The 26,655-nt window shown below is 41.0% G+C and overlaps 1 protein-coding gene and 1 long non-coding RNA gene across 14 annotated transcripts in view; both read right to left on the bottom strand.

Annotated features, from left to right (window-relative positions):
- SVIL (supervillin) overlaps positions 1-21,500 on the bottom strand; it is a 75,808-nt gene extending 54,308 nt beyond the window's left edge. For 9 of the 13 annotated variants that reach the window (XM_054990853.1, XM_054990852.1, XM_054990856.1 and 6 more), the window contains exons 1-9: positions 21,466-21,500; positions 16,492-16,549; positions 16,230-16,381; positions 14,188-14,842; positions 8,811-8,894; positions 3,755-4,618; positions 3,184-3,354; positions 2,564-2,598; positions 643-704 (exon numbers count right to left, since the gene is read on the bottom strand). In XM_054990853.1, the coding sequence (XP_054846828.1) occupies positions 643-704; positions 2,564-2,598; positions 3,184-3,354; positions 3,755-4,618; positions 8,811-8,894; positions 14,188-14,842; positions 16,230-16,381; positions 16,492-16,499 (2,031 nt within the window). In that variant the 5' untranslated portion in view covers positions 16,500-16,549; positions 21,466-21,500. The remainder of the gene's footprint in view (positions 1-642; positions 705-2,563; positions 2,599-3,183; positions 3,355-3,754; positions 4,619-8,810; positions 8,895-14,187; positions 14,843-16,229; positions 16,382-16,491; positions 16,550-21,465) is intronic. The other 4 variants (XM_054990849.1, XM_054990857.1, XM_054990854.1 and 1 more) reach the window with 4 other exon arrangements.
- Positions 21,501-21,543: 43 nt separating this feature from the next.
- Positions 21,544-26,655, bottom strand: part of LOC129337277 (uncharacterized) — an 85,698-nt gene continuing 80,586 nt past the window's right edge. The window contains exon 4 of the long non-coding RNA XR_008597806.1: positions 21,544-21,557. This is a non-coding gene — a long non-coding RNA (uncharacterized LOC129337277). The remainder of the gene's footprint in view (positions 21,558-26,655) is intronic.

Below are 26,655 nucleotides of genomic sequence, written 5' to 3'. Positions count from 1 at the left end.
CCCAATAAAGCTTCATATGGGCTTTCTTTTTGGGTAGTAACAATACTGGAAATCATTATAGCCTTTGTTCAGTTATGCTTGTTTTAATGGTTTCTGTATTTCTGTAAGCCATTGTTGTGGTTTAGAAAAGCACAGCAAAGGGTTTTTTTTTTAAATGAAAGGCCAAATAGTGAGTGGATTATAGCTGAGCATCCCTCAGTGCCTGCATGACAACATTTGGGAACCCAACCATTCGAGGCAGGAATTCAACACAGAAGATACCAATGACTAACCTAAGCCCACAGAAAGAGCAAATCTGAAACCAGCATAATTCCTTGCCGTCTCAGTATGGTTTGCATTGAGAATGAGTTTCCATTTTTATCCTACTTTAGGCAATGAACATCCCATCCTCTAGTAGAGTTAATTATAGATGGGCCTTTAGATTACCAGTTAAGGCTTCAATACAGAAGTGCACACACTAGCCACATGCAGAAGTTGTCAGATAGTTTCTCTTTCAAGCAGCTTGTCCCACTGACTCTCACTTTTTAAGTACCCATGTGCTTAGAAAAACAGCGTTGGATAATTATACATGTGTGCTAGTTTGAGGGCAGCATATACTCATACATACCCTATCCTCATCTATGGGAAAAAGTGAACTCTTACCCTGAAAAGCAACCTCTTTGCAGCAACACTCAGTTTGGCTCGTTCATCCAATTTCTCCTCATCTGCAGAAAACAAAAAATGGAACATTATATTAATTTCATAAATTTGTCTAAATGTGAGTATTTCTGAGAGAATCTGAATCCATTTTGATGTTGCAAGGACTTTTTAATGAGAATCTTAGCCACAGTGTGCTACATAATGCAATTTAGAAGGAGCCAAAAAATTCCCCTTTCCCAGCAGCTCCAAGGTAAACAATAATATAAAAAGATTTTCCTACTTCCTAAGTATAAAAAAAAACAAAGAACCTTTTTTGTGCTCTGTGCTTGGAGTTTATACTAAATATACAGAAGCTACATAGATATAAGGTCTAAAGAGCACTGGTTTGCCACATCCCCATGATGTAGGTATCCTTCTACAAAACAAGACGGTCAAACTTTAAAAATCAAGTTAATTCGTATCTTGCTTTCCAGTCAATGGAGCTTCTCCTGGCTTATTATTAGATGACACCAAATGGTATGAATTTTAAGAGCCAGAAGTACTTTTCCTTGAATAAAATAATATATAAGATTTTGAACATATTCTTTATTTTATAAGATGTTAAATCAACAAAATATCTTCTTTATTTCAAAGTTCAAGTTGGGGTCATTTCAATATTAAAAGAGCAGAGAAGATGCATATGGTACCAATGTAGGAAATAATCACATTGTTGGCTATTTTAACGTCTATTTCCTGCTTGCCTAACAACTTTTTGTTGGATCTCTGTGTCAAATATGTCAACCAGCAATAAAATTTTGGACTGCGCTGGCCCAGAAATCCTGGTATCCTTCACTATCCTAACTGGATAAACACAAGTAGAAGTTACAGACCCAGCTGCTGTTCTCAGAAACCCTGAAAGTTGGTAACTGAAGTCTTCCTTTACACAAATTACTTCTGGTTTTCGCCTCATCAAGCTTTGAACTCATTGTCCTACCCAATATGCACTAGTCTCATCTCACCAGCACACCAAACATTGTTCCCACATCCTCAATTCTCGTGACCAAGTAAAGGAGAAACAACTTTCATCACTCTCAGATTAGTACCAGAAAACTAAATTCTGAGATGACGACTCATTTTCTAATAAAACGGTTCTGATGTTTAATGAAGGCCCCAAAGAACAAGGGCTCAGATAATTCCAGTATAAACAGAGAGATGGCTCAGCATACTGGTTTTGCCTTTAGAATACAAAAGTTCCAAGAAAAGAAACACCATTGAAGGCCTGCAGGATTCTTTAAGATTCAAGGAAGCTAAAATCCTACTAAAAAAAGGAAACTGCCTTGTTGGCTGTCACAATGAACAAAAATTATCACATCCTACAACAACTATACATTGTGACCTAGCCAGATGGGGAAAAGCCCAGGCCAGAAAGAATTTGCCCTCCTGAGGCGACTGTCCATGTCTCCCGAGTGACACCTACCTCATGTTTTGAAAAACTGTATTACCTAATATATCACATAATACAGGCAATTATAGTATTTAATGTAGGAATTTAGTAGAAGAAGGTTGACTCAACCTCCTCGGATTAAAACTCAATTATTTTACCTCATCCCCTCTGTCTAGAGTCCAAACAAAGTAGCAGTACAGATAGAATTCACTTCTTCGCATATTATCATGTTTAAAGCATAAGCAGAAACTCTCAATTACATTTAGTTTTGCTGGAGGCCGATTCTGACAAGTGAGTGGAAAGTTGTGGGCCAAAACACCACTCCAAAATGGCTTGCTGCCTAGATTCATTCCCACAGATATTGCTTATACTTACCCACATCCTCCCACTGTGCTGGGGAGGATGACATACCACGCAGAGGGTCAAATTCCTTCTTTGTATGAGCACTTGATACAAATGCTAAAACAACACAAAATGTAGGAAGAGAAAAAACATTCTTACCCTCAGGAGCTGGCATTTCTGGACTGAACACGGACCTATAGATGTTTAGCAAGGAAAAAAACACAAATCAGTTTTGGGGAAAAAACTCAAAATTATAATTACAAATCCTTAAGCCTGACCATAGGTAAATGGAATAGTAAACAGACTGTAAATAAGAGTTTTTGAATACTTTTTCATTTACAACTCAAAAGCAAGAAGGCAAGCAAAATCCAGCCAAGTGAAAGTTGCATGAAGAAGAATGTCAGACAACTCACAAAAGCTAGAAATGTAATATTCTGTTATTGTTCTATACAACATTGGCTTCTATTTTTTTAAATGATCCATATACATGCATAATATTTTATTTTAATTCTTCGTGCGTACAGGAATTATTTTCATCTGTTACACTTGTAAACAATTATGTTAACTTTAGTAGAACACTTTTTAAAAATAAAAGTTTAAAATTGTCAACCTTTAGTTTAATAATACTTAACCTAAAAAAGGAAGAAACATTCAGGACCTTAGAGAAACTAGACTTTTTGTATGACTGTGAAGTGCCATTGAAAGATCCTTAGAGTACACTCCATGATATTTTTCTGGGATAATGGTAACACAGTGTACTCAGCTATATAAATGCCTACCTATCAGTTTCTTTTCGCTCTGCAGAAGTTATAGGTTGAGTTCTAAATCTCTCAGAGGTCTTTCTACCATCCCCAGGAGAAAAATAGCGTCTTGGCCTTCGTGACCCTCGTTCTTGTTCAGCATAGGTAGACAAATCACTACCTGATGTTGGCATCCCACACTGAGATTCACTTTTAATCACATCACAGAAAGTGCAGAGAGAGGAAACAATGATGACAGGGAAAAGGGAGAGGAACAGAGAGAAAGAAAGATGGACAAATATAAGCATCCCATCAAATCAGTCCATTATAGATCACTCAGCATGCTCCTAGGAAATCATGCACAGAAAGATACAAGTCATTCCATTGCAGCTACCCAACATCAGAACTTGCACTTAGCAAGTAGAAGCACAAATGAACAAAAAGGATTCAGGTCAACTCAAGCTCCAAGACACACTAAAGTGAGAGTTGAACTGGGTATCTGAAGTGCTGCAGAACACAACTGATGTTGAGTTTTGTGTGCCATTTATGCCAAAGACGTGCAAGTGTCACACCAAAAACAAAAACAAAAGCAATCAGAAACGTCACCTACAGTTCAGGTTTCTTGCTGGCACTGGCAGTTTCCAAAAAGGCATTACGAAGTTGAGCAACAGAGACTTTTGTGTCAACCATGGTAATCTCACCATTGGGGATCTTGGTTTCGGTGCTCTGAAATTCCATGGCATTCTTTGCAACATGCTCCTTACTTCTGAAAACCTCTAGCTTAGGAGAATCAGTATGATCAGACATGGAGCGAGTAAGGAGCTTATATTTCAATGGAATCTCTTCCCGAACTTTCCCTTTAGCACTCTGTAGATACATCACTCTTTCACTCCTTTCAACATTCTCACGAATATTCACTGGAGGTCCAGGCATCCACTGCTTAAAGCGCTCCTGCTCTAGTTCCAATGATTTTGGCTTGCCAGCTGTAGGCTTCTGACATTCATTTCCTTCGAAGTGGCGCTCTCGACTCTTCCCTTGCCTACGAATCTCCGAAGGCAAAATTGGTTGTCTTTCCTGCTCGGCTTCTAAATCATGGACAGCAAACTTGGATGACCCATAGTTCTGATGCAAGTCACTTTTTTCACCATCCATTGTCGTGTCTGTTGGGACTCTGGTTATAAAGCCGGCATTTGCCATTGAAGGAAGGCTACTAACAGGGTTGCGTTTGGGCTCTTCGGAGACCCCCAGTTTAGCTGTATGAGGAACTCCAGCAGGCTGGATATATCCATGTGTTGGTTGGCGGACCAAACCAAGTGGTTGATTGGCAACCCTATGGAAAGCAGACGTTTCTGACTGCAGAGGCACGAAATTAACAGGCAGTGGTCGGGTCTTTCTTTGAGACACAGTGTCCGTTAGAAGTTCAGGGCTTCCACGAGCACTTTCCTCTTTCACCAGTTTCTCTCTAACTTTTACTCTTTAAGAAAGAAAAATGGATTAAAAATGTGGCACAGTTGTAACTAAGTTGGGAGGGGAAAAACATGCACCAACTTTAGGAAGATCCAGTAACACTCTGTATTAAGCATGAGGATAAACAACTTAATGTACGGGAGTCTTCCCATCATGTGCCATTTTCCAGTTCGCTACTGCTGATATGTTAAAGGGGTTGACTTCAGTGGAGCCTCTTTTTGTCCACCTAATTTCACGTATTGCAAAAAAAAAGGTGCTTTGAACAATTTAGAGTCCTATGTCTAGTATATGAAGGAGAAAACAAGGCTAAATATGCCCAAATTAAAATGTGTATTACTTTTTCTGATAGCTACGTGCTTCACTAAAATGCAATTATTTCAAAATGAAGCAACTATTTATGAAGTTTGCCACTAACTCTGTTTAACACCACAAAGACTGTTTCCCTCAGCCTTTTTTAGCATGCACTCAATGAGAATGAAAAATCCACATTGTACAGAAACAAAAGAAACATTTGACTTCTAATCAATGAGAACACTATCAGAAGGGAAATGGAGAGAAATGAATCTTGGGAAGTAAATTAAAAGCCAAGCTTTACACTATTTGCTACAGTCAAATACAGGTACACCCTTTATTTTAAATGAATGACACGCATGTGTTCAAGTTGTTGTTTTTCTCAATGGCCGAATTCACAGAAGTGTGAATCAGGAAACTAACATTATTATGTTCCTACTTCTGGATATTTCGCTCAGAAAGAAGCAGTATGAAAGCACATGTGCTATTCACAACTGATGGGAGGTGCTTTTTTGTACTTTGCTTTCTACAATTTAGTATAAAGATTTGCTCCTCAAATGGCTGCCGCAGCGCCAGCATGCCATAGCCATTTGAGGGGCAGGAAGGGCCGGAGGAGGCAGCTCTGGCCTTCCCCAACGCCCCGGAGGCTCAGGCGGTGGCGGCAGCACAAGGCTGCTGTGACAGCCTGGAGCCTCCAGGAGCCATCGCAGCCTCGTGCCACCACGGTGGCAGCAGCCCACAGCACAGCTGACCCTCCCACCAGGTAAGGTAAGGTAAGTGGATGGGGGTGGAGGGGTTCCCCAGGGGCAGTGGGGGGTAGGGGTGGGAGAATTGCCCCCTCACTTTAGTATGCTTTGAATATTTATGGAGCATACCGAAGCGAGTAAAGTACCTTAATTCCGAAGCGGCTTGCCGTTTTGGAATTAAGGTATTTCTGAAAATTTTTCCCGCTTCGGGTAAACCCAAAGCGGGAAACCCAAATCAACCCCCTCCTGCACACCCCTAGTTATAAAGTGACAACACAGATCGAGACTATCAACAGCTAGTTAATAATGTAATTGGCAGAGAGAACAGAGCTTGTACTGAAATTGAACTGAGTAAAATGATTCAATATGGCAAAACTTATCTTTGATTATACTCTAGGGAGATGAGTGAGATTTGTGTGAATTTTTATTCTGGGATTTCAGTTTCAATCAAAATATTACCTTTAGAATTGTTTTAGTTCTGAAAGTATAATGATTTGTTTTTTTAAAAAAAGGAAGTAGTAGAATGACGTTAACAGATACCAATTATTGGAATTTCCCAATACCTTGCATTCCTATCGTATGCATATTTACGTGGGAATAAATTCCACCAACTTCAGTTCAATTGTATAGGATTGCAAACCTGTTCGCTGTTTATTAAGGAAAACTTTTAGCTATTTATGTACTTATTTGTACACAATAGTTATTATGTAGCTATTTATGTATGCCTAACTAGTTCTGTTAAGCTGTTGTACCTGTCAAGAAACAAAGCTGACCCTGAAGGAAACAGCATGCCATTGGCCCCAAGACCAACCTTATATTTTAACTATGGCACTTGGCCACAGGATCACGAGTTCTCCATTCCTTTTTTATGCAAAATCCCCTACCAGCCTTAACACTGGTTTAGAGCCAAACTAGACATAGGACCAATAGAGTCCTGCAGAGCCAAATTAGACATGAAAGTGTCCGTGGGTCTGACCTGGGTATGCCATTTAAAGTGATTTAAAAATGCTACAAGGGGGGGGCCATTTTGGTCCTTGAAAACATGGGGGGGGGGCAAGAGCAACTCAGCCCACTGCACAGGGGCCATCGTGGCATTTTTAAATTGCTTTAAAGTAGCAAGCAGTGTCTATGGGTTGGACCTGTAGATGCCATCATATCTCGTTCAACTGTTAAGTATTACATCATCACCAATGTCAACCAAAGTTAAAGCCTCGTTTCAATCGATGAAGCTCTGGTTAGCTATGGCTACGGTCAGTATGCCTGAAAAAATTCAAACATGAGAAAAAGAAGACTGAGAAGTATGAGTGATGCCACATCTAGCTAACTCCCCTAGTCCCAAATCATGGCTAAGATATTAAGGTGTTACACAAGCATAGAGTCCCTGTGTTGTTTGCAAGCTTCGACTTTTTGTCTAATGCAAGTTCTCACATAGAACAAGTCATTATGGATGGACAGCACAGCAGTAAGCAAATGGATTTTAAAATATATTCACAAATCGGGGTTATGCACATTTTCACTTGTGTTTATTGCATTAATACTTTTTACAAGGATTACCCCCACATTTGATAATGGAAACACATAAAGCAGCAGTTCTCAAACTTCAGCAATCCGAGGAGCCCCACAGTTATTTAAAAAGTTTCACAGCCTCCTAAGCCATCCCTGGCACACATACATCACGCCACATAGCCCCTTATCAAAGAGTGAGGTTTCCATCCTCCAAAAGAGAGAGAGAGAGAGAGAGAGAGAGAGAGAGAGAGAGAGAGAGAGAGAGAGAGAGAGAGAGAGAGAGAGAGAGAGAGAAACCTTTATCAGTTATACTTTAAAAGAAAATTTTAGAAAAATAGTTTTGTCCTTACAAGGTCAGGTCTCAGGCTTTTCTACAGGACCATATCTCAAAAGCCCCTCCAAATCCCCCCCCTCTGCAAAGTTCTAATAAATTTTATCTCTTTGTTGGAGGAGGTCTTTGCTCCAGAGACAGCAAGACCTTTTCGGTTAATAACCTCTAGATAGAGGCTAGCTGTATAGAAACAAGGAGAAGCCCAGGAAAAAAAATTCAGAACTGTTCAGACCAGTATCACACAAAGACTGAACTTCTAAGTATTCAACTGAAAACTGCCATTGGCTATTATCTGTGGGTGCAAGTGACCTCTCAAGTGAAAACCTTTGCATTGGAAAATGGAGTGAAAATCAGTTCAGTTTTATACTGAAAGTAACTATGATGATCAGTTCAGTTTTATATTGAAAGTAACTATGATGATCAGTTCAGTTTTATATTGAAAGTAACTATGATGATCAGTTCAGTTTTATATTGAAAGTAACTATGATGATTGCATTAGGGCTGTACCTCCTTGATGTCACCCAACCAGAGTTCCTAGGGCTCACCTACTGCCCAAAAATCAATCAGCAGATTTTCTGGCTAGTGCTCCATGACTTGGAAGCCAGGTGATTACAGGTGATGGCAATTCTATGAACTCTGACCTTCTGAAAGAGGGGGAATCTGATTCCATCCCCTTTCCCTGAGAGTGGGGAATCCTTCCCCCCATTCTTAGAAAACTAACAGAACTATGCTTGAATGTTAGCTGGGTGGTACAATAGGAGCTTGTTCTCAGAAAGGATTCGTGGATTTTCTGGAGTACCCTCACACACCCACAGGGGATCCTGGACTCTAGTTTGAGAAATGCTGATGTATATACAACTTTAAATAAAGAATAATGCATCGACTACACACTCCTTTGCATTCTTGTACTGAAGGAAACCACAAGGTGTGGGCAAGCAAGTTCCTTCATTCAGTGCTCGCAGCATGTCACAGGCTAGGATTCTGTCGCATCGCAGACAACAAGGAAGGGAAACATGTTAATGACAGGGCTAAAGACAAAACTGGGGCCAGAACCAGCGTTGTACTGATGTGGAGCAAACATTAAGGGCATGTCTAGTGTTCCCTACCAAAACATCAATTAGTTAGAAGTGACAAAAAAGCAGATGTTCCAGGAGTTCGGGAGGGAGGGGAAGTTCAGAGCAGTTCATTAAACAGAAAATATATATTTTTAAAAATCACGTCCATTAACGAGTGTAAAGACATTTGTTAAATGACAATAGGGGAAAGGAAGAGAAGAAAGTAACAGTCTGATTATTATTAAGTCACACAGCTGCATGGCAGGATACCTGGAGGGCCAGTTGATAAGTGATGCTGTATCCCCATCCGAATCTTTCTGAAGAAACCAATCAGGTTTTGTTTTCCCTGCACTACTATAGAAAATAGAGCTTCAGAAATTTTCCTGGAAATATGTCAATACATTCACACTCAATGCCCTCTACCCCACCCCTAGTTTAACTGTAAACAGAGTTTTCGCCAATTTAAAACAAGACTTTGGCTTCTAAATGTAAAATGTTTCTAGTTTTAGAACATCTATGTATTCATCTAATTAGAAATATGTGTAAAAATGCTAAATCTTTGGCGATAGTTTTTTTTTAAAAATCCTACAGTTTCCAAGAAGTCCACATCCTCACCTATTTGTGTTTTTGTGAAGCTATACATTCATATTATTGATATATAAGCAAACTGTTCCCAGGCAAATCAGTATAAAATTTACAATGGAACTAACAAAATACAGTGGCTTAACAAAACTCATGTACAGATCTTAAGGAGGGGTGTTTAATCTTCATTCCCATTTCTAAGTAGCGAGAGGCAAGTTAAATTGCAAGAAAAATGAAATCTGTAAGGAATAAACCAAGTCAGATATACTTCAAATAAAACATTACTTCCTGACAATGCCCAGTCTAAAGCCTAACCTCTCCTATAACTTAACAGTCATCTGGCACAAAGAAACTTATCGGCTGTTATCAGATGATATATTCACAACAAATGCTTACTTTCTGACTTGCAATGGTTAAAATTAAGTTATATATGATTTTCAAAGTTCACCAAAGAGCTACAAAAAAGTACAACAACAGTCACATTTACATCATTCCAGCAGTCACGATTCTCATCCCAAGAAGCCCACGAAATTTTGATTGGTCTGTAGGCTAGAGAGTTTAATGCCCAAGTGAACTAATACAAATTGCCTTTTCAGAGAAGAGCTTTAAGGCCAGAGTCACAGTGACCCAATATGAAGCCTCAAACAGAAAGAATGGAAATATCAAATATATTAATTCCACTGATAGAAGACCGGCCCATGGTTTGCTTTGAGAGAGAGTTTGGTGTAGATCAGGCTCTGGAGAAGAAATGCAGATTTCCCTTGAGTTAGATCTGCTCTTTTCCATGCTAGTGGAAAAGAGCAAGTCCAGTAGCACCTATAAGACTAACAAAATTAGTGGTAGGGTATGAGCTTTCGTGAGCCAGAGCTCACTTCTTCAGATACTGAAGAAGTGAGCTGTGGCTCGCAAAAGCTCATACCCTACCACTAATTTTATTAGACTTTAGGTGCTACTGGACTCTTGCTCTTTACCTTGAGTTAGTGACTCATCCACAGGCTTGGGTGGCTCTTAGAAATGAAACCATGACAGAAGGAACAGAGATGCAACACAAAGAACTAAAGTAAGAAGGTAATATATTTGGCAGTAAATTTAAACACTCATAACTACATTCACTCTCTGGACTCAGAACCAATAAACTATGTGCAATCCAAAAAGTTAACACATAAAGCCTCTAATGACACACCTGAAAAGAAACCCTGCTACTCTTCAGTCTTGCCCGTTTACATATATTTAGGACAATTAGGTTGCCTCCATCTCTATGGGGCTTCTCATGCTGCTCTTGAGAATGCATATTCTGGGGGAGAGGTTGTCCACACGCCAGTCTTTGGTGTGTGGTGTTGTCCCTCAGGGGGCAATACTCTCTCCCCTGTTGTTCAATCTTTATATGCGCCCCCTCGCCCAGCTGGTGCGGAGGTTTGGACTGGGTTGTCTGTCATCAATATGCAGATGACACCCAGTTGTATCTGCTGATGGACGATCAACCTCACTCTGCCCCTGATGCCTTGCTGAAAGCTTTGGAGGCCGTGTCTGGATGGGTGGCACAGAGCAGGCTGAAGTTGAATCCCATGAAGACGGAGGTTCTGTACTTGGGCTGTGGGCTGTCGGAGGCAGGGATCCATCTCCCGGCCTTTGGGGGGGGCACCAGTTGTGCCCATTCCATCAGTCAGGAGTTTAGGCATGATCTTGGATTCCTCCTTATCTATGGAGGCTCAGATCACGATGGTTGCCCGGGCTGCTTTTTTCTATCTTCGGCAGGCCAGGCAGCTAGCCCCCTATCTCTCAGCCCAGGACCTAACGACAGTGATCCATGCAACGGTCACCTCCAGGTTGGATTACTGTAACTTGTTCTACGTTGGGCTGCCCTTGTGTATGATCTGGAGACTACAGCAGGTCCAGAATGCTGCTGCATGTGTTTTGATGGGTGTTCCTTACAGGTCACATATTACACCAATTCTGCAGCAGATCCACTGGCTCCCTGTGGAATTCCGGATTCGGTTCAAGGTGCTGGTTTTGACCTACAAAGCCCTAAATGGACTAGGACCAGCATACCTGAGGGATCACCTCTCCCCATATGTACCCCAGAGAACGGTCTGATTAGCTGGAAAGCATATGCTGATGGTCCCTGGCCCCAGGGAGGCTTGGTTGGCCTCGACCAAGGCCAGGGCCTTTTCGGTCCTGGCCCCAACTTTGTGGAACTCTGTCTGAGGACACCCGGGCCCATCAGGATCTTGTATCTTTTTGGCAGGCCTGTAAGACGGAGATGTTCTACCAGGCATATGGTTGAAGCCAGCATGAGATCCCTACTGAGCCTCCCACCAGTCTCCCACCAAGTGTGGGGTTATACAGCGTCCACTGGCTCGCTGCCCGACGTATGGGTACAGCATGGGGCCATGTAGTGCCCTTCATTAGCTGACCCACATATGGGTTGCAATATGCTATCTGTCTGCTTCTCTCCCCCTGTATGTTGATGGGCAGGAACCTGGAATTGACCCTGTTTGGGGACAGTTATTATCTGTGGATGTTATGATATGAACTGTTGTTTTTATGAACTGTTGTTTAATATTTGTATTGTATTTTATAACTGTTGTACCTCACCCTGAGCCCACTTGAGGGAAGGGCATGTCAGAAATGTAATAAAGAAACAAACAAACAAGGGCTGTATTCCCTGAAGCATGCAATTATTCTTCATTTGCATATGGTTTCCCCTTCCTTTTGCTGCTGTGACCACATTCACCACCCTGTTTAGTGTTTTTCTCTCGATACTTGGATAATCCCTATTATCAAGGATCATATAGTGAACATGATATCAAGGTACTTTATAACCAGTTCGGCTATATCCTGTCACTGAAGGCAAGTGTGGTTCACAGCAAGGTCAAATATCCCTGAACTAGCCCACATGGTTGATCCCAGCCAATCAGGACTCAAAAGGCAAAACCAATTCAGAGTGAGACCAATGCTTTTTGTAGTAAGGACTTTTATTCCCTTTCTCAACGCCACATCCCCAATTTATGAGGATGCTATTTAAAAAAAAGAAAAGAAAAAAACCCTCTGTGGGTTGTTTTGCTAAGACAGCCTTCCCCCCCCAAACCCTCTCCCACCGGGGACTTGATTTAGGAAGAAGTTCCCTTTGAGGTACACATGTGGAAGGCAGGGTGAGAAATAACCACTACAAGGTAGATGTAATTACAGTATTCTTCTGAGAAATCATATATTTGAATGTAAGTCTTTACAAACCGTTTTGGTCAGTCTCTCTTAAATACCACAGTTCGCACTGGTGATTTTTCCATGAGTTTACCTGCCAGTGTAACTACAGTAATCTTTGGAGAGGTTGATCCTGACCAGCCACTCCTGATCAAGTTGTGCAATGCAACTGGGAACTCCTTCTTCCCTGCAGTCAGCTGTGGCATTTGCCTTCAAGAGCCTCCTTCTGTCTCCTTTAGCCTCCTTTTCCACAGATGCTTTGAAAGTGGTACTCACATACCATTTGCCAGATGCTGACAATCTCTGGTGCGAAAAACACTCCCCTTTATTCTGTGTTTAGGAGATGAGCAGGGGGACCTTCCTTCAAACCTCTACTACTAGACCAGAGCTTTTGGGTTCTTTGTATCAGCCTCACAGCAGAACCACAAGTGACAAAAGGCACAGGTTGGACACTTGTCAGCTTCCCTCAAGTTTTGATGGGAAATGTAGGCATCCTGGTCTTGCAGCTTGGCTCTCCGACTGCTGTCCAATGGACTTTTCAACTGTCACTTGTCCAACATTCCGCCAAGATGCCTACATTTCCCATCAAAACTTGAGGGAAGCAGACAAGTGTCCAATCTGTGCCTTTTGTCACTTGTGGTTCTGCTCTAAGTCTATAGAAATGGGATCAGGACTCTTTCATGGTACAGGATGATTTAGAACATTACCTTGGGTTCTGACAGAAGTTAAACTAAGAAGTATGTGCTACATTTAATTTCCTACTTCAAGACAAAGAACTATGTCCTGATGTCATGACATGATGCTTTGTTTTACCCACCTGCAGCATCCAATAACATAAGGTAGAGAAATGACCGTGCTGAATGCAGTCAAACTGTTACACATTTTGAGGGAAAGAATAAAAAAAGGGGGAGGAGGCTGCTTTTTTTGATGACAATTGTGCATTTAATATATTGTGTAATTCTGGTGTTACACTGTAGGTGGAAAAACACATGTGAACATGAAATTGCTAGTTCTTTTACTTGCTTGGAACAGATATTCAGTCTTTGGGGCACTTGTACTGTGTTTGTCTTTGGTGATTTGAGGATTTCTACAATCAATTTTTTGCAAAATTAATTTGAATACTTTTTTTAAAAAGGAAAACACACGTCAAGAGCTCTGTCATGTCAAGAGCTTCCTAGAGCTTCCTTCCTCAAGCCGCCCTCCCTTTTTAGCCCTGAACACACAAGCATCTCAATCATTCATGCTTTGCCAAACCTGATATTTAGCTTGCAATTGCCTGTTTCCAAGATACATGGATTCCCACCTCTTTATCACAACAAGTGATTTCCTGGTATAAGATACACGCTGTACCTACTAGAATTGCCAACCTTCAGGTGGAGCCTGGAGTTCTCCTGGAATTATAACTGATCTCCAGACCGCAGAGATTAATTCCCCTGGTGACCATGGAAGCTTTGGACTCTATGGTATGACATCCCTGCTGAGCTCTGCCCCTAGGTCCCCAGGAATTTCTTTACCCAGAGTTGGCAATCCTAGAACATACTATTTCAAATAATTGAAATAATCTTGCAATCTTTTTCTGCCCGCTGCTCATGTTTCTATAAACATGAGTTGGCAATCCTAGAACATACTATTTCAAATAATTGAAATAATCTTGCAATCCTTTTCTGCCCGCTGCTCATGTTTCTATAAACACCAAAACTAAGCATAATGTTAGTGCAATAACTCACATCTAAACAGGTAACTAATCCTAATCCTGTTTCTTACCAAACTTCCCATCACCTTTTTTTAAAGATTAAGATTGTAAAATCTTTGGAAAAGGTACCGTCTCAGACATCAGCACCACTCTGTGAAACAGTAAACTTACCCTAATCTGGTGTCATTGAGGGAATGACTTGGTGAAACTAGCTGCTTTGGTGAGGACAGGGAAACCCTGCGCGTTTGCTTTGGCGAACTTGGCACTTCATTCTGAGGGGAGTCATGGCCAGGAAACGAGAGGGGCGCGGAATTCTCCAACGTAGAGGATACATCATGTCTACTGGAACTGGGCTCTGATACTTCTCTCCCGTGATCTTCGTTCAGTTGCAACTGTTCCCACTCCGGAGAGCTCTCTCTTACATGCTCAGAAAACTCTTTGGACTCAGCAGCAGCAACCTTCATCTCCTTATTTTCACTTCTCATAGAATACACAGAACTATGATCTTTGCTTTCATCCTCCTGTTTCTCACTTTTCGGGACTCTCTTCTCAGTCACATCTTGATCCTTCCTTGTCCTCGTGTATTTGGATAAGTATTCAGAGTCCACATCTGAGTCAAGAGAGAGGCCATATTTTTCAGCCAGCTGACGTCGCCTCTCTGCCTTGTATCTAGCTATTCTTTCTGCTTTGGATTCAAGTCCATGGGAATCCATGACTAGTGGACTATAAGAAGGCCTTGATCTTCCTCCAGTGGATTCTGCTTGGTATCTGGGTCTGGACTGAGTCTCTAGTGAAGAATCTGAGGTTTCTTTTTCATTTGATCTTCCTGTAACAAAAACATCCCAGAAGGAATTAGTTTTCCCTCATCTTCTGCCAAATAGTGTGCTTTATTTATTTTTATACACACAGGTGTGCACACAAGATTTTTTCCTCATTCAACCTCTTTTGGTCATGCAGTTATATATTAGGATCTTTTTACTCACCCAGAATATCACAAAACATTAAGAAAGCTCAGCAGAAACATACCTAATAGTAGAATCACATATCAGCTGAACTTCTTTTTTCAACCCCATTATTTTCTTATACTGAACGTAGTGTTATATACTGGTGTGCTGGGCTATGTCTGAGGAGACTTATGTTCAAGTATCTGTTTGTCATGAAACACTGGAAGACCTTGGACCACTCATTCTCTTTCAACCTAGCTTCTCTCATATAAGCAAGATTCAGATTCAGTAGTACTTTAAAGACCAGCTGAATATCTATGGTATGAACTTTCGTGAGTCAAAGCTTCCTTCGTCAGATACCAGATCCTTTGACTCTTGAAAGCTCATACCCTCGAAACCCAGTTGGTCTTTAAGGTGCTACTGGACCCGAATTTTGCTCTTCTACAGACCAACATGGCTACCCACCTGAAACTACCTCACATAGTTATTGTGAAGATAAAATGGAGAATGGGAGAATCATTAAAGCAAAGGCGGGATAAACATGTGCGAAATACATACATTCTAAATGGAACATACCTGAGTCAATTAAAACCTAAGTAAACTGTGTAGTTGAATTCCTTACCATTCATTTAGTATTAGCACAGTTTGTTTCAAAGAGAAATCTTGTTCCTGTCTAGGACATCCTTAAAGTTAAAAAGTAAAGATTCCTACACATTAGATTTTTTAAACTATTACAATTTAGCAAGTAATAAAGAAACTGAAAAATCAGTTTTATTTGTTTAAGACATGTTTAGTCTGCCTTATTCTTGTGAAAGACAAAAGGTGGGCTACCAAAGACAGCTAAAAAAATACAAACTCACAACGTTTTTTAAAAACCTTTCCAGAAAACATAAATCTACTATGCAAATGCCCTCTCAAACAGTTATTCCTTACACTCAAATATTAAAAAAGGCAAGTGCCTTCCTCAGCAAAAATACTGATTTTGATAGCTTGATGGTACAAGGCAGCCTTATAGGTTCACCTGTCAGCCCCAAAATATCATGTTTTATACAGGATCATTAGAGGAGAGAAGACGGGAGTGCTGAGCCAATTATGTGGTCAGTCAACCCATTTTTTGCACCAATTACCCTTTAAAAAGTAAACAGCAACAAAAAATATATGAAACAATTGTATACTACCCGCTACCACATAGTCAGAACTTCCAGTTCAAATCTGTTGTAGTAATAAGCTTAGTCAATGATGCCGTACTTTAGATAATGTATTTCTTACCAAAATGAGGGCTATAAGGATCTGTTGCACGCATATATCTTGGTGTATCTTCTTCTAGCAAACGGTGGGTAACCAATCCAGGGCAGTTTTGCGTAAGTATAGGCTGGGCATCATTTTCAATTCCCTCTAAACGCCTGGCTATCCTCTCCTTCCTGAGAAAGACACAATATGTGCTTGAAATATTGCTTGCAGTACTGGAAATTTATCCAAAAAGATACAGAAATGATCTGTGCTTTGCTTTCACAGATGCAAAGGAAGTTACCTTTTCATCTCCAAGATCTCTCGCCTGTTTGGTTCGAAGAGTTTTCTTAATTCAGAAACTAAAACAAAACAAAACCCCATAAGGTAACAGAAATCTGAAGCCCTTCACCTTTTGTACAAAAAAATCATAGGTTGTCACAAAATGATTAGTAAATTAAACAACACCGGGCTTTGAGGGTCTCTTCCTTGATTTTTCTAGTTCACTTGCTTTGGGAAAATATTTTATAGACAGTTTGCAAACCATGAACAGGTATTTGCTCCAATGGAACGTCACTAGCATGCTCCATGACTGCGTGTGATCATAGATAGACACAGCACAAGGAAACTGTTAGGCTAGAGGATTTTTTATTTGAAAGAGAAAGCGAAGCCTGGGTCTTCTATCAGAGCTCTACATCCCCTCAACACTGGGTATTACTCTCTGTAGCTCTACCTTCCTCTCAAAGTCTCCTCCAAAATACAGGGGTAAAGTTAATTTTACTGGGGAGAATTCTGCATACCAATAAAGGCACTTCTCTTTTGCAGTCCTTCATCAGTTTCCAAATGGACTGAAAGTTTCATTTCATAGGATCAGAGAGTATCCAGTATTCAAATAGATGTACCATCTCCCTATTCGATTTTCTCCCCACAGGGACTGGAGTGGGAAGGGAATTTGCAGACTAAAGAGCCACTCCACTCTCTTGGGTTTAAACAACCACTGATCAGGACTTATGATGCTTTTCTATCCTGTAGTTTATACAGCTGGTTATATTTCTGGTCTGATTTACTGTAAATTGCTTTGGGCTCCTGTGCTGCAGAGGAAAAGCAGGCAATAAATGTTCTAAATACATGTAAGACACACATTAATATATTATGTAACATCAGTGATCGGTCTCTTAATTTTTTAAGCTAAAAGCATGTGTTATATAGACTCTGCATGCTTAATCACTCTCTAAAACTTCCCTATTTGGTTCTCTTCTGCCCTTGGTTTCAAGCTTAGAGTGAACTTAAGACAGCAATCACAGTTTGCATAGGCTAGTTTTATGCAGATTCCTTTCTCCATGTACAAAACCAAGACTGACCTAGGTTTACCAATTTTGGTTGAAAAAAAGTCATCCTCAGAGTGAGAGGTCAAAGGTCAGAGATAAGGCACAACATGGCAGGTCAATAGCAGAGGTGCTGTCAGAAATAAAGTGGTGATAAATCTTGTGGGACAGATGTTGAGTGAGGCAGGTTACAGGTGAACCCTGGCAGAATCTAGATGTTATTAGCACTTCAGACCTAAACACTTGCCTAGAGAGCCTGTGAGGTACAGTGCACAGAAAGTTAGGTGAGAACCAAGGAGACCCAGTTTCATATCTCTGCTTAGCCATGACGTTCAATGGGTGCATTGGGGCTAATTAGTGAACTCTATCTAACCCACCTTACAAGATTGTTCCTGTGGATGAAAAGAGAATACCTAATGGTGCAATCCTAAGCAGGGTTACCCAACACAGCGTTCTTCTCTTGATTTCAATGGGCTTAGACTGGAGTAACTCTTCTTAGGATTTCACTTTAAGTTCTTTAGAGGAAGGGCAAGACACACATTCAATAAAGAATGTTTCATAAAATACCTGACAGAGCACTGCTTTATTGAATGGATCAATAAATCACCACCAATCCCAAGGCTAAGTAAAAACAAAAAATTTGAAGAAGCCATTTCTGTTGAGGCCATAATTACGAAGTATGTTTAAGAGGACAGAGACTAACACACACCTACACCTAGTCTAGTCTACTGTTATTGAGGTTCATTCTTACAATGCAAAATTCTCTTTCACTGTAGTAAATGGAAATGTTTTATCATACCTCATGTATAGCAACAGCGAGGAAGATTTTAATGAACTTCCATGAAGCAAAACTCTAAAAATCATCTGATTATGCTTTTAAAAGGTAAGCGCTATGGATGTCTGCCTGCTGAGGGGCCAAAAAGCAAATCTTGACTCCCCCAACACAGCGTTCTTATCTTGGTACTGCTCTTGCTAAGGGATTCCTTTGTAGGCCTAAATAAAAGCATTGGCCTTATGGAGTATCTTCCCAACACCCTCCTAAGCAAGACTGAGACAAAAATAGCCTAGACCTAGCTGATGCAATGTTTCATGTTTTCCACACTTCAGATGCCACACACTTGTATCAGTTACATAGATTAATGCATAGCCAGACTGCCCCTTCACCACCCTTTAACTGAGGGCCAAGCTACAAGTGACGAATGACACAGGTTGGACACTTGTCAGCTTTCCTCAAGTTTTGATGAGAAATGTAGGTGTCCTGGTCTTGCAGCTTGGCTGTCCGACTGCTGTCCAATGGACTTTTCAACTGTCACTTGTCCAACATTCCGCCAAGCTGCCTACATTTCCCATCAAAACTTGAGGGAAGCTGACAAGTGTCCAACCTGTGTCATTCGTCACTTGTAGTTTGGCCCTGAGGAAGCAGGTAGCCTGCCAGTGCCAGCACACAGTTCCCTTATACGTTGCATGTAAGCAAATTCAGACTTGCTTACATTGAGGGCTCTACTCTGTTCCCAAAGACACTAAAAAATAAGATCCCTTAAATGTTATTTTTCCTGTAATGTTAGAGTTGCCAACTACAGGTTGGGAAATTCCCGGAAACTTGGGGGTAGAGCCTGGGGAGAGCGGGGTTTGGGGAGGGGAGGGACTTCCTCAGAGTATAATGCTATAGCAGCCGTTTTCTCCAAGGGATCTGTTCTTGTCATCTGGGAACAGCACAGTTTTTAGCCTCAAGAACACAACTGAGCTGCACAAATTGCCCCAATGTGGCTGCAGAATATACAACATCTTCAGGAGAGGGAAAAAAGATTTTAGAAAGAGTGAAGCAATCTGTGTTTGGGGTAACTTAGCTTAAGTCAGCTGGGCCCGAGGATTTTGCACAATGTATGGAAATGACGGGACAACAGATGATGGGCAGTCATGGTGATTTCGTGGCTGGTCCCCCCCTCCCATTGCAGCTATTTGTGGTGTCATCCACTACCCTTTCTTTCGCTACCCTTTCTCAAAATCCCCGAAGGTCCCTCAGGCTTTCCAATGCTGTGGACCCCTGGCCTAAAATTTGTTTTAGAAGGCTATTTAGGGAATACAAGCTGGGTAAATTTAATTTGCAGTGAATTGAGTCAGACATTATTACAGTTCTGAAAATCACCTTCTTCAGATTGTATTTGTTTATGACAACAGTAATGTTTCAGCAAGCGAAATATGCAGGGCTTTTTTTCTGGGAAAAGAGGTGGTGGAAGTCAGTGGTGGAACTCAGAACCAAACAATAATGTCACTTTGGGTCAGCTGGAACAAGGGGGGAGTTTTTTAAAGCTTAAATTGCCCTCGGCAAAAATGGTCACATGGCCGGTGGCCCCGCCCCCTGATCTCCAGACAGAGGGGAGTTGAGATTGCCCTCCGCGCCTTCCCCTCTGTCTGGAGATCAGGGGGCGGGGCCACTGGCCATGTGACCATTTTCAAGAACTTCCGGAACTCTGTTCCACCGCGTTCCCACTGAAAAAAAGCAATGGAAATATGTACCCACAGAGAAAACTAAATACTTGGACACAAAGACACAGCGTTTTTGTCCATATTTTGTTCCTAGTACCAAACAGCTTTAAAATTCAGGAAGGAGCAATCTCCTATCATACTAATAAATGTCTCATATTGTCGCGGTAGCTCTTAAGATAGGAGAAAGGAGCTACTTAGGCACATGTCACATGGCAACACTGTACAGGCTATTTTAAGAGCAAAAGTAATTAAAATCTTTTTGCATCTCCTTCCATGAGCAGATTGAAATTGGAACCTTGGAAATTCCACATTAATAAATTCTAAAAGAACATCCAATTCTCAAAACAACTTTACATAATATTCTTTGGTACAGGACTCTAATCTTTTAATTATACCATGAAATATGAATGGTTTTGGCAAGGGGACAAAGTCAGCCACTTTCAGGAAGCAGTGTGGTGACTCAGGAATACAAACAGGCTGGTTCTGAGAAATAGGACAATGGGGTCAAGAAAGGGTTTTCACCCTGGCCAGACTCAGTAGTGACATCTCCTTTGAGGATTTCAGCCTTCCTGCAGTATGTGGCTTGGCTTACTTGCAAGAGCTATTTAGAGCTACTACTTTGCAACCACTTGTTGTGGCACACCTGTGCCATGTCCCTTATGGTTTATATAGAGTAGTTTGTTTGGAGCAGTCTACCATGGGTCCTCCTTTAGGCAAGGGGTCAAATTAACTAACTAGAAATCATTACAAGACAACAGGCTGTAGGAGAAAGAAATTCAGGCTTGAACACAAAAGTTCCTAAACACTCACATCAATTGCTCCGCATCTAACATTTTACTGTGTCACTATTTGTTTGCTACAAGAACTAAGCAGCAAAGCATCGGATGGAGGAGACTGCTGCTGCTATCCACGAACATTTATGCCACAAGACTCCTGTTTGCTTCTGCTGTAGCAGACTAACATGTCTATCCACCTGGAACTCATAAAGCACTTGCAGACTGTGTGTCCGCTTTTTGCCCCAGTGCAAAAGGGAACAGCTACTGCAGGAGATCTTACGCACTGAATAAATAAATATTGTCCACCACTTATTTCAACATGTCACATCTTTCTATATAAAAGGCAATCTGTACTGGTGACAATGCACTTTTTATTCTGGTGCGCCTGAGCAGGAGCAGCAGGATAAAAAGTGCATCGTGACCAATGCCGTTGAGGCAGGATAGCCAGGTGAGCCAGCCCACCTCTCTGGAGGGAGCCCTGGCAGTGGGAAGCCCAGCGTTCCTGAGTTTTCTATTGCTAGTTTTACATAAATGACAATTGCAATTGGAAAAATGAACCTTCTGCCTTTCATGTGCATCCTTCAGAAGAATAATTAAAATGATGCTTATAAGAAAAAATGCAAAACGATGACCGGCTTTTAAATAACATTTTAAAAACTGACGGGATACAAACCCCAGCACTTTACCTACCTTTTGGCAGCACTGCTAAAAGGTTGGCATCAATATCCTTTGTGCTGTTGGCAAGCTCTTCTTTATCTTCAAAAGAAAACTCTTTCTGGAAACTGGAAAAGTACCACAGTTTTGTTTAACACAGCTACAGAACTTCCACCTATAAATCAACTTACATTAAGGTACTTAAGAACAGTTTTAATGGTAGATACAAGGGGAGTTCAGTTGGACATTTCCTAATCGAAGAAGGACCTGAGCAGGGTGCATTTGTAATAGCATGTGTTCTGGAGGTTTGTTTCCAAAATTTAGGGGCAGTCAGAAACTTTCCGATCCATTTGTTCATTCTATCATCTTGCTCTCCGGTTTTGTTTTTCCACCCAACAGGAAGTGGGAAGGAAGGCAAAGGGAAGAGATGTGACTGACAGGAACGTTGCTCAACCAATACATTTGGACAATTTTTCTGCCAAGCAGGATGGACTTGACTGACATTTCTATGCACAACTTTCCCAATTTTTACCAATCAATCTACACATCACCTCACCGGCTTTCGGCTTCCAAGTTCTGGGTGAACATGGGTCTTGTATGTGTGAGCTATTCCATTCTCTGGGGCTGCACTTGTCAAGCAAGAAGGTAAAGGATTTTCTTAAAAATATGTCAGGAGGATAGAGAGGAAGAATAGAAAACAAAGTCCCGCTTCAGACTAGATGTGCCCCCCCCCACCGACAGGAGAGGGAAAGTTCTAAGAACTTTGCACACACTGGAAGTCCACAGAGATGGGAGAATAGAGGTAAGAACCACAGCTCTAGTTCTCTCCACAACTTTGTAATTCAGAAGTCAGAAATAACACTTTCCCCTGGAATTACAAAAGACCTGGTTTATTTTTTTATCCACATTCATTGAGGAGAAACTGCTTTTCAGTCTCTCACAGCTATTCCCACCACCGGCTCTTGTGTCAGGCTAATTGTGTCCCTTTCTTGCTAGAAATTAAGATGAAGACAGATGTGCATTTCAAAGCAGTGTATGCAATGTGGTCACCATATATTCAATAAACGTACAAGCCTAGTTCTGAGGACTAGGATCAGGCAACTGTTCCTCTGGTTTAGATAAGAAACTGATTTGCACATTACTGCCTGGATTACCCTTCTGCCAACCACCACGTTCTGTCAACCCACCCACTTCCAGATCCAGTGGTGTACACCACTGATTGGTTGACCCTTGTCTCAGTCAGGAAGACGCTTGTCTTCTCCAGTGATTATTCTAAAATTAAACTGAGCAAGAAAGATGGTTTTGGCAATGTTCTTAATCTTCTGTCCTTCCTTTCAACAATCAATAAGTATTCTAGTCATTTACCAATTCCTCCAATCAACACCATTATTCTTTCTGATTTTATAAACTCCTGTATTGTAATCCTCAGAAGATCTTGCCCATGCAGTAATTTGGCAATAATAAATTCTACACACAAGATCACATCTTTTCTATCTTAAACTTCAACAACAGTGCTTATATACCACTCCTCCAGACAGATTAGCACCCCACTCAGAGTGTTGAACAAAGTCAGTGTTATTATTATCCCCCACAGTACCAGCTGGGGAGCTGGGGCTGGGAGGGGTGGCTTACCCAAGGTCACCTACTGAGTTCATAGGTGGGATTCAAATGGGATTCAAAACAGCAGAGTGCTGACTTGCAGTCCAACTGCCTAACTGAAATCACTAACACCCATCACAAATTCCTGTGGTCCTAAACAAATGCAGTTTAAAATTCCCATTACTTGTAAGTATGCTTTGAAATGGTGGAAAAAACCAACATCCAAACATTTTTACTAGACTATTGGTTAGGGAAAACTATTCCATATTAACAAACCTTGAAGATATGCCCCAAGGTAATCTGCATTGCGGTACGGAGCATTCAAGTCACTGACCTATTATAATACAGAATACTGGAAGCCAATTCTTTGTAAGTAGGTTTGTGCTGATTAAGATGGGAAATTAATTCAAACTAGATTTGAAAAAAATTATGCATATGCTCCTATTTAGGGAATTAATATATTTATTAAATATATGCATGCTCCATAATGGGAGGAGGCCTATCTAGATTAAGTTTCTGCACCCAATTTTAAAGATACTCAATATTCTACAAACTGAGTGATTCTGCTATCTTAAAAGTTAATATACATTCATTTATGTATACAAATTATGCATTCCAGCTACAACACATTGTGTTCAGAAACACTGATTTTAACAGTGTGGTTGTGGTCTTGGATTCAGCACCGGTGGAAGGGTTTCAATCAATGGAACAGGGCTTTCTCGTTTCCTCTGTCCCAATACAACCCAAAATGTTTCCCAAAATGCTATTCCTAAGGGGATCCTAAGGAGTCTGTAGCCAAAAGGGGAATTCAACAAAAGTGCCCCACCTTCTATTGGTGGAAGGATCCAGTCCATATCCTATTTAAAATATCCCCCTTTGTTCCACTCCTTTCAAGTTTTTCCAAGCAATTTGTGGGCATCTTACAGTTTAACTGTTCAGCACATTAAAAGACAGAACTTCTTAAATTACTAGTAGTATTAATAAACCTAAACCAATCCCTCAGAAGCACTAATAATGACCCCAATCTAAGAGCTATTAATGGATTCATCATTCTTTGAAATCAATGGGGACACCTGAGCACCCATTCTAGACAACTGCTTCTTGAATGTTCACATTTTACTGCCTGTTATGCCAGCTGGATTTCTCATAGTGCCCAGTTTTCTAGCTTAATGAGTTGTAAGTGACCTGAAAGATCTGTATTCTTGTATACCTTTCTTGAATTTTACCCTTTTTGGCACGAGTTAAAGAGGTGATGACAGAAATTTTCCTACTTCTCTCTTGCGAAAATCCATTAGCTCTAGATAACTTCACAGCAGCCAAAAATTGCTTCCAGCTTCCTCAGCTGGAAGGTATCTTCTGACTGAAGTTCATGAAAACAATCATGAGAATAAAATGAAACAAGTTACAAATTACTTTTCTGGTAGAGAAAGCCTGCAAATATTTCCACACTACTGCATTTGCAAGACATCCACAAAACCATGGTTAAAAGGTGCCAATATTTCCAAATTTTGTGTTTTAAATTAATTTCAAATGGATTCCTAAACTGTACAGCCTGGCTGTGGTTGGATGGCTAACAATTCGGGCCAAAGAGGAGTAGTTTTAAGGTGAAAGAAAGACTTTTCTCAACTACTGTAACATGCAGTGTTTTAATAGCTGCCCTATTAACCTACATCGGAAATGGTTTGATGGTTGTATCTAGTTTTAAATTTTAATGCTTTGACCATGTCACATCAATTTTATTCAAGCTTGTGTTTCTGTTTTGTTTGTTGTTTGTGACTTGTAATGGCCTATGGCTGAATACAATAAACCTTTCTACTATTAACCTACATGCCTTTTCCAGCAGTCAGTATTTATCTCAAATCCCAGGGAAAGCTGCATTTTGTCACTGTAGCTCATCATAAGTCATGTATATAGACATCACCACATTGGCCACCTATACAGAACGGTAATCCAAACAAACATGCTAGACAATCAAAACGTATTTCCCCCCATTTCTTCCCTTCCCGTTTCCTATTTCATTTAATAACCTATCTACTTGAAAGGAAGTTCCGTGATTTTTCCCATGTGTTATCAAGAAAAAGAGAGGCCTGTCTAAAATTTACATACAAGTTACCAGTATATATGGCAATAAAAACCTGACTGTGTGTAACCATTTATTTTATGAGGAGTGTCTTACATTCAGGATAGTCTTTCCATTCAGGTACATACAGTACTTCTTCCAATTTCCTCTAGCAAGCCTTATGTGGAGAGCTCATCGTCGAGGAGAGGTGAATGCCAGACTACATGCTTCACGTACAGAAGGTCCCACATTGAATCCCTGGCAACTCCAGTTCAAAGGATTTCAAGTATCAAAGCTTGGAAAAACCTCTATGACATCAGAGAGCCACTGCCAGTTAGAAGAGACTGGCTAGAAGGCATCTGTTGGCCCTGGACACAGCAGAAGCTATCAAGGGAGTCAAGTGTGTTCATTAGCTTATCTGAATAACATGAGGGTGATGTTGGTTGGCAACACCAGTGTTATGAAATATGACTGTGCTTCCTATTCTTGATGAGGCAAGTCCAAGCCCTCTACGCACAACACCAACATGTGAACATGTGGAGAGGGAGAGCCAGCATGAGCATGCTGGACCTGACCCCCACATCCCATGTGTTCACTGGCTTGTAAACATGGTGTCTCTACACATGGAGGCATATACTCCTGGCCTCACATTTGGCAATGCAAATGTGTCTCTGTGTGGACACTGTCACCACATACAGACACCATCCTTATAAGCTGGTGATGTGGAAGCAGGGGGCATAGGTAACACACTTGTGCCCACTCTCTTTCTGCATGTGTTCAGTCAACACGTGGAGGGGTCATGTGTATATGACTTATCTTTGACACATTTGGTTAACAATTAGGGAGTTTTGTTGGACCCAGTTTGTTAGAGGCAAAAGACAGTTTTCCCCAAAGTTTCCCCTCCCCTGCAAACAACTTTATTTAATATGGGAACTCTCCTCCTCTTTGGAGTCCGTCACTTTGTACATATTGCTTTCATTTTTAAATCATTGCAGTGGCTGTCCATTTGTTTAGGGGTTCAGTTCAAGGTGCTGGTCCTTACCTTTAAAGACCTTGATCATGGGACTCACGTACTTAAAAAGCCATCTCTCCTTAAAACAAGTGTGAGGGAACTCCAATCTTCCCATCAACATTTCACCCGCAATCCCTTGTGCAGGCATGTATAATCTGCTACTGCGCTCTTGGGCTTCCATAGTGGCAAACCACGTGTTACAGAATGTCTTTTGCAAGCATGCTATTAGAAGAGCTTCTACTCTTTTGTCCTTTAGGCTTTCTTAGCAATGTAAGAGGTTCACTGCCTCTGACTATAGAGGTTCCATTCAGTCATCATAGCTAATAGCTATTGATGGTCCTATCCTCCATAAATGGTTATTCATCACACACCCTGCCTGTAAGCCCTCCAGGGGCATCTAGTTGGCTACTGTGTGAAATGAGATGCTGGAACAGATGGCTCCCTGTTCTGATCTATCTGACAAAAGGAGCTTTGACTCTTGAAAAGCTTACGCCCTGAAAATCTTGTTGGGCTTTAAGTGTGCTACTGGAGACAAATCTTGTTGCACTGATCTAGC

This window comes from Eublepharis macularius, chromosome 11, assembly GCF_028583425.1.
Source record: "Eublepharis macularius isolate TG4126 chromosome 11, MPM_Emac_v1.0, whole genome shotgun sequence".
In the NCBI taxonomy this organism is placed as follows: Eukaryota; Metazoa; Chordata; class Lepidosauria; order Squamata; family Eublepharidae; genus Eublepharis; species Eublepharis macularius.
Note: the sequence above shows the minus strand (reverse complement) of the source record. Positions and strands in the feature narration are given on the sequence as shown.